General features: G+C 43.4%; 1 protein-coding gene across 1 annotated transcript; it reads left to right on the top strand.

The window, feature by feature from the left end:
- Positions 1-623: 623 nt before the first annotated feature.
- Positions 624-8638, top strand: LOC311066520 (tumor necrosis factor receptor superfamily member 14-like). Its single transcript, XM_084087742.1, has 8 exons — positions 624-648; positions 1306-1602; positions 1931-2056; positions 2220-2375; positions 2532-2619; positions 2694-2878; positions 3233-3269; positions 7321-8638. The coding sequence occupies exons 2-6, from the start codon at positions 1476-1478 to the stop codon at positions 2863-2865; spliced, it is 669 nt and encodes a 222-aa protein (XP_083943868.1). The 5' UTR covers positions 624-648; positions 1306-1475; the 3' UTR covers positions 2866-2878; positions 3233-3269; positions 7321-8638.
- Positions 8639-8932: the final 294 nt, after the last annotated feature.

Genomic DNA, 8932 nt, shown 5'->3' with positions numbered 1-8932 from the left:
CCGACGCCCATGGGTATATTTATTTTACTTATTTTTTCTAGTGCATTCCTTTATGGATGTTGTTTTGCTTAATTGTATTTTTATTTGTCTTTTTGTAATTAAGTGTTCTTGTTGTATGTTGAGACCAGTGTGGTAATTTTGCTTCCGTTACAGGAGCCGAGGCTTCAAGGCAGGCCGCTAGTAGGGCCTCACGTGCGGTGGTGGAGGTTTTGTCAGAGTGCTGTGCGTTCATGCTTGACCTTATTGGAGTGCGTGTGTTGATGCCATAGACTGTAAAAAATAGGTTGATGCCCGTGCACAGGGTGGTAAGAGTGACTATAGCAGCCTTGTGCTCACTAAAATAGTGTACCTGCCATTGTTAAGCCTCGGCCTCCTTCTTGGTTTCGCCAGATTTGTGAATGTTGAATGATAAATGTTGAACCAGTCTTTTAATGTTGTCTTTTGATTGTTGTTGACTATTTGAATAAAACACTTTTGTATTTTGTGGTATCCACGTCTCAGGCCCTTCTTCGATAACCACGTGATTCATATATTAAATTGATTCATATATATATATTCATATATTGAATTTATATATATATATATATATATATATATATATATATATATATATATATATATATATATATATATATAGCCTATCAGAAGGTAAGTATTTTAAGATTTTTAGAAAATCTGCAGCTGACCTGGAGCTTTGAACTACTAGCCTAAATAATCACGGCACAAAATAAGCTTTTCTTGTCCGTATTTTAAAAGCAGTCGACAACTGACGAAATTATGTGTGCCTTTATCTTTCATGAGTCGCTTTGATCCTACAGTCCTATACCTGTTATTTCTAAATTTCGTTCACACGTTCTAAAGTGAAAGTATTTTTGCCTTCTGCTCCTCCCACTTGGTTTCATTTCTGTTAAAATGCTTTTTTTGCTTCTTATGTGGTTTTATAAAAACTTGATTTGGTGATATACTTAATGCCATGATAATAAAATAAGAATTATTATTTATTCCATATTTATTATGAAGAAAAACATGATTTTTTAAAAAAAGACTGCATTTAGAATACTGTACCTATAGCACAACAAAGATTTGTCTCTTTTATTCCTCAATGTTTAAAAATGTCAATGAAAATGACACTGTGGTGGAAAAGTTTTTGATGTTTAAGGAAAATGTTAAAAATGATGGAAGTAAACTAATGAGAGATTTCTTTCCTAAATATTATCAAGACAAAAGTGCTTTTATTTGAAGAAACAAATAAAGTTCACAGTGAGGTGATTAATTTCTTGTTCTTGTTTTTCTTTCTGTTTTTAGTTTGTTTGACAGAGAATGGAAATGTCTGCAAGATGCTTGTGGGAAATACAACCTGCACAAGATCTGAGTTTTGAACGGCTGTCTTGAGTCCTGCCGTCAGCTACTCTTCAGACATCAGACCATGCAGCAAACGACACCGCTACTGTGAAGGCTGAGGACATTCATGTGGCATGACCACTTTAAGGATTTTTCTTCTCTTTACTGTTATTCTTCCACTTTACTATGAACTTTGCTTTTGTCGATGTTCTCGTGCTGAATATGAGATAAATGGGGAATGCTGTCCAATGTGTGCTCCTGGTAAGACTGATAATAAAAAGTTATACCATATACTTTACATATTTTACACAATTTGTATAATTTCAAAGTTTCTAACTTTCAGAATTTTTTTTTTATTCTTTATCAATGTTTTTTTTTTACTGCAAGTTTGTGACGTTATTACGTCAGTGATGATAATCTGCTCTATTCTGCATTAATGAATATATTTTTTCTGCATAAAAGCATTTGTTTGGTTTGTGAAAAAAAACTTAATTATAGAGTCAGAATACCATGACAGTGCATTTTGCATCATATTACCAAAGTGATTTCTGTTGAAATTCAATAACAAATTTTATGTGCTGCTTTTTAGGAAACCGTGTTTATTGGCACTGCAGAGAAGATACCAGCACAACTTGTGCTCCATGCCCTGAATACACTTTTATTGATGAACCCAACGGCTTATCAGAATGCTTTAAATGTACAGTGTGTGATTCAAGTGAGTGTTTCCCCCTTTAAATTTGTTCATCCGAAAATTAAAAAGTTGTTATAATTTACTTAAGAGGTGATTTAGCATCTAAAGAGATGCAAGCTATTTGGGTTCATGGGTTCCTATCAGTAACTAATGTAATATGGTTTCTGCTGACACATTTCTATCTTAGAGCGAGGGTTAAGAGTGAGTAAAGCCTGCACTCGGTCGTCAGATGCTGTGTGTGAGCCACTGGAAAGATTCTTCTGCACTGAAAGAGAGAAACACACCTGTAGACTCGCTGTGCAACACTCTGAATGCAGACCTGGACAATACATCAGACAAGCAGGTAAATGATCACATTATATAAAGATGCATAGACAGTGCATGAAATGCTGTTTATTGTTATCTGTGCTGCATTAGTTGCAGTTAAGGAAACAAGAGCCTTTATTCATTTTATTTTAAACAACATCTTTATGTAACTATATGTCCCTTGTCTTTCCAGGCACTGGCTCCACAGATACAGTATGTGCCGACTGTAAAGCTGACACATATTCAGATGGGTCTTTATCATCCTGTAAACCACACACAAAGTAAGTGTTCTCTTATACTGTTGGTGTGTGCTGTTGCTCATCATTTTACATCTGATCCTGGATATTATTCACAGGTGTGAAGCATTGGGACTTACTGAAATAAATCCAGGAACACAGTCGTCTGACACTGAATGTGGAAATCCACCTAATGTTACAGCCATTGCTCTTAGTGTTACAGTTACTGTAATAGTAATAATTACAGTAATAAGTGTCCTTACAATCAGACATATTCAAAAGAAGAAATGATCTCGTCAGTCAGGTAAGCTTTAATCAATTTGTTCAGAACGTTTTTGTAGTATGCTTTGAGACAGAGTTGTTTTTCATATAATTTCTATGCAAATTCAGCCAAATAATTAAAAAAAAAATGGTCATGGAGCTGGAATACTTTTTGACAATCATTCATATACACTATATTTGCTACAATTAGAAAAGAGGGTGATGCAGTGAGTAAAATAATTGATTAAATTATAATTTTGTCTCTCTTCTGTTCATACTGGAATACAGGTATTGAAAGTTGATTTCTTTTTTCACATTAAAGAGAAAAAAAGAAAACAAATTACTTTTAATTTGTTTTAAATAACTAAATGTATGTTTATCTGTTTTCTGTTAAAAGGAAACGGGAAATGATCTCAATGAAAAAGCCAGAATGGGTAAGAGTAGTTCCCTTTCGTAGTCACTCCGAGTTACGTCGGATGACGACGAATGGGGTTTCGCTTAGAAAGCCTATCATCTTCGAGTATATAAAACGAGCCAATGGCAATGAAATGCCATGGGTCTGCGGAATTTGCATAGCGTAACTCCGCCCTACCCTGGGGGTATATAAGGAAGTGCGCTAGCAACATGCAGATATGTTTTCGCTTCGGAGCCAAGTTGATTCTTCACTCCTCAGCCAATACTGAGTTCATCTCTTCATTCTCTTCGAGACGAGCCTCTCTCCAAGTGTTGGTGTGACAGCGAGTTCCAGCGAGTGCACATTCCCTGCTTATCTGTGCAGTGATTTGCCAGAGTTTGTGTGTTCATCTCTCTGGTCGCTTCGACACTTGCGGAGAAATCTCCTTTCACAAAAGAGCATTGCACGCGGCACGTCTTTTTAAAGATGCCTCGCCCGTGCACTTCTGGTTGCGGTCTATACATTTCTGACTCTGATGGGCACAATCGCTGTCTTGTGTGTCTGGGTGTTGAGCACGCTAAGGCAGCGTTTGTGGATGAGTCATGTTCCCATTGCGGGAACATGCCCATCGCACGGTTGCGGTCGAGACTCAATGACCTTCGTGGTAGAGTCCCCTCACCCGCACCCCGATCTACGAGCTCCACGAGAGCTGGTACTTCGGCTGGCGGCCAGGGTGACCTGAGGGTTACGGTGTGGAACAAAGCGCCGACTATTCCACGCTCCGCACCCCCCTCTAGCACTGTGCAACCCGTGAGTGTTCCAAATGAGCCTGCAGTACAGTCCACTGACTTGCCGCAGGTCTCATTCGGCGCTCCAGAGGAAGAAGTGATGTCGATCACTGCATCACAAGGTGGGCAGGAGTCCTTGGGAAGTGACGATTCGGCTGTGCTGCCACCCTCGGGTGTCCCAGCATTGCCCGAGTCTGATCCCGAGCTGACGGCCATGCTTTCCCGGGCAGCCGCGGCCATTGGACTAGAGTGGTCCCCGCCACCTGGTCCAGTGCGCTCGCGGTTGGACGATTGGTTTTTGGGTGCGGCCGCTGACCCCCGTCGGCGCCCAACCCCAATGCCTTTCTTCCCGGATGTGCATGAGGAGGTCACGAGGTTCTGGAAGGCACCATTGTCTTCCCGTGATCGCTCGGCGACCTCCTCCGCCTTGCCTCCTCTCTATCAGGCGGCCGCCAAAGGGTACACTGGGGTTCCCCAGGTTGAACGCTCTGTTGCGATGCAACTGTGTCCTCAGAGTGCTTATTCCCGTGGCGATCCTAAGCACCCCTCCAAGGCCTGTAGGTTCTCCTCCACTCTCGTGGCGAAGGCCTATAGAGCTGCGGGGCTGGCGGCTTCCTCACTGCATGCCATGGCGACTCTGCAGGTCTACCAGGCCCAGATGTTACGTGACATGCACGAGGGGAGGACTGACCCATCACTCTTTCCGCTATGCCACCCTCGCCTGGGCCGGTCATTCCGCCTCGCTGCACCACCGAGGGTACGTCTGTGGTCAGCATTACCCCGCTGGTACAGTTCCTGGGAGCCTGGTTAGAGCTTCCCGGTCTGTCCCGCTGGGTCGCGAGGACCATCAGGCTCGGCTACGCGATTCAGTTCGCGCGGTCTCCTCCCCGCTTCAGGGGAGTTCGCTTCACTATGGTCGGTGGCAATGCCCCTGTCATGAGAGCGGAGGGTGCGATCGGCACAGATGCACTGGCGCACAGCTGGCCGCGGGGCCTCCGCAAGTATGCGTTTCCCCCAGTGAGCCTTCTTGCGCAGACTTTGTGCAAGATCAGGGAGGACGAGGAGCAGGTAATATTGGTTGCCCCGTATTGGCACAACCGCACCTGGTTCCCAGAACTAGTACTCCTCGCGACAGCACCTCCCTGGCCAATTCCTCTGAGGAAGGACCTGCTTTCTCAGGGACGGGGCACCTTATGGCACCCTCGTCCCGATCTTTGGAACCTCCACGTGTGGCTCCTGGACGGGACGAGGTAGGTTTGAGAACCCTACCACCAGCGGTGGTGGCTACCATCACTTCCGCTAGAGCATTGTTCTTCTAAACATCTAGAACCCACGAAATGCCCCATCAGTGTCGTGCTTTCCTTCCTGCAAGAAGGGTTGGAGCGAAGACTGTCTCCCTCCACCCTGAAAGTGTATGTTGCCGCCATTGCCGCACATCACAACGCAGTTAATAGTAAGTCCTTGGGAAAGCACGACCTGATCGTCAGGTTCCTGAGGGGAGCGAGGAGACTGAATCCTCCTTGTACTCCCCTCGTACCCTCTTGGGACCTCTCAGTGGTTTTAACTGCCCTGCAGAGTGCTCCCTTTGAGCCTCTGCAATCATTGGAGCTTAAGTTCCTGTCAATGAAGACAGCGCTCCTGGTTGCATTGGCCTCCATCAAGAGGGTAGGGGACCTGCAGGCATTTTCGGTTGATGAAGCGTGCCTGGAATTCGGACCGGCTAACTCTCACGTGATCCTGAGACCCCGGCCTGGATATGTGCCCAAGGTTCCCACCACACCCTTTCGAGACCAGGTGGTGAACCTGCAAGCGCTGCCCTTGGAGGAGGCAGACCCAGCCTTGGCACTGCTCTGTCCAGTACGCGCCCTCCGTGCTTACGTTGACAACGCAGTGTTTCAGGACCTCAGACCAGCTCTTTGTCTGTCATGGTGGGAAGCTGAAGGGAAAGGCTCTCTCCAAGCAAAGGTTGTCTCACTGGATAGTGGACGCCATTGCTTTGGCTTACCAGCAGCAAGGTCGACCATGCCCCCTTGGTGTGACGGCCCACTCCACTCGGAGTGTGGCATCCTCTTGGGCTCTAGTGCATGGCGCCTCGCTAACAGACATCTGCAGAGCTGCAGGCTGGGCGACACCTAACACATTTGCAAGATTCTACAATCTCCGAGTGGAGCCAGTTTCTTCTCATGTACTCGCTTCAACTAGCCGGTACTAGATTCTGCTCAGGTGTCTTCGCTTGCTCGCCATTCCTCTCCACGGACGGGATACGTGCGATATTTTCCTCAGGTGAGCCTAATAAGCCCTGAGGCTCCTCCAGCACTGACGACGTCAATGCCAGAGTTATGCCACTGGCAGCTTTCGCGCTTGGCTAGGTGCCTCCATGTGCATGGTTCCCCCCCTGGGCGACCCCCACATCTGTATTTCCACTGTAAGCCTCTCTGAGCATGTGTCTTTCCCTCGGCAAGCCACCTTGCCACCCCTGGGGTTGAAATATTCCACCTGCGGCTGGACACCCCAGTGATACTCCATATGCAGCCCCTCGTGGTCATATGTGTATTCCAAGTCCCCCCCTTCGGGCTTGGCATAATTGCATATTTCCACTGAGATATGCTTCCCAGTGTACCTTGGTATTCCTGTGTTAAGTAGGAGTCCTTCGTCCGTGCCAGTCTCACGACAGGGAGCTCAGACTTACGCAGGGCACTGGAAGACAGTCGAGAGGTGGCGTGATTACACTGGGAACCCCATTCGTCGTCATCCGACGTAACTCGGAATGACTACGAAAGGGAACGTCTCGGTTACGTATGTAACCCTCGGTTACGTTACGTCTCCCTGCCACTTCCGCTGTACCGCTGGAACGCCTGAGTTCAGTCTCGGCTCCTCAGCGAAGACATATCTGCATGTTGCTAGCGCACTTCCTTATATACCCCCAGGGTAGGGCGGAGTTACGCTATGCAAATTCCGCAGACCCATGGCATTTCATTGCCATTGGCTCGTTTTATATACTCAAAGATGATAGGCTTTCTAAGCGAAACCCCATTTGTCGTCATCCGACGTAACGTCTCCGTTCCCTACTCAGGGAACGAGGGTTACATACGTAACCGAGACATAATTCATATTGACATACAACACAGTTAATCAGCTCATGTACATGATGAGAAACTTCAGTGACATAATATTAGATTTTAATTGTGATTTATTTAACAATATGTTGGTCTTCCCCGGTTTTTCACTGTGACAAAGCAATGCAAAACATTCTTTGTGCCTGTGCAAGTTGAAAAGTAATGCTTTCATTCACTGTGTTTTCAGTTGTTGATGACCGAAAAATACTGATCAATTCGGATTGGAACAACCCATAAACGACTAGGAATAGCTACAGTTTCCAGACTACTCAGAATTGTCTCCACATCAGGACCGGTGCCATGCCATTGCACATACTTCAGAACAAATGCAGACTATTCCCCCAGTCGCAGAAATAGTTGCGTCTCTCTCCTTTGCCCAACACCAATGAAGAGAGAACGCCAACTCCTGTGAAGACTTCAGATGATGCAAACTCTGAATCAACATCACCAATGCTACATTTTTCTAAATATCATAATCATTTGTTTGCAAACAAGTATTTTTTTTATGATTATAAAATCTTTTTTTTATTATTATTATTCTAGAATCGATATTAATTCAAATTAAATTGCTTTATTTTTGTCCTTGCTTATAGACGAGGTTGACAGAAGTTAGCCACTTTTGTTCCAACAGAGGATGAAATGTGTCGTCATCTATGAGTGTTGAGTGTAATATCCCTATTAAGTGGACGCATGGAGGAGACGTGAGACTGAAAGCACTGAAAAGCCCTTGCACTACTCATATATATATATATATATATATATATATAATACAGTAGAGCTGCACGATTAATCTTTAAAAGACTGTGATCTCGATTCAAACACCCACATGATCTTCTTCCAATTCGTCTATCAATTAAACTTTGACAAAATCATATAGCAACATTCAAAGCTGTGTCATCATGAAACAGCTTCACAAACAGTCTTTTCAACCTCATAGTATCATTATTAGTGTGATGCAATAATTAAAATTATCCTAGATGTACTTGGATAAAAGTTTAAAGTTCAAATATAAACACTGATGTCTATACGATAACGATCAAAATCAGCTTTTAATAGAAGCTTTGCACTTAAAATAACGCATTAATCGATTACATTGTTCCGCCAGTAGGTGGCGTCAAGTGACTGTAAAAAAATGTATTTGTTATTGAATCATTTATTGTATGTAATATTGTATGATGCTTCTGAATAAAACTCAGAAAGATGTGATGATTTGCTTTTGTAAATATGACTCATGTTATACATCATGTACAGTCTGTATAAGTGTATGATTTAGCTTTTCCCGATCATCTAGTGTTAAAAAAATTGCAATATATCGCAATACTTGTAGAATCGCAATTCTTAAAAGAAATTGCAATACATATCGTATCGGCACCCAAGTATCGTGATAGTATCGAATCGGAAGATGTGTGTATCGTCCCAGCCCTAGTTTAAATTAATAAATGATTCACTAACTGATTTTGTATATGTATATTTCTAAATACAGTCGTTTACATGTCTTGATCTCCTACTCCTACTATATGTTTTTTTGAAGGCCAAAAGGTCATCACTTTTCTCCTGTTTATTGGCTAGATGAGGAGATAGGGTAGGCTATATGTCATTGTATGTTTTGTTCTTTTGTTTGATTCGTATGGAAGGTAGTTCTACGTGGGAAGTTAGTTTCGTGTGTTCATTGTTTTGACATTAGCTCACCCCTGAAGATATGCTTCCAAACTTTTTTTATTAAAGAAATTGTTTTGTTAAAAACAAAAAGAATCACACTATGAAAACAAACAAAAAAAGAAAAGGGGTAATTAAGAAGT

This window comes from Abramis brama (genome assembly GCF_963993115.1).
Source record: "Abramis brama genome assembly, chromosome: 16".
In the NCBI taxonomy this organism is placed as follows: domain Eukaryota; kingdom Metazoa; phylum Chordata; class Actinopteri; order Cypriniformes; family Leuciscidae; genus Abramis; species Abramis brama.
This window is presented reverse-complemented; position numbering and strand designations above follow the sequence as displayed.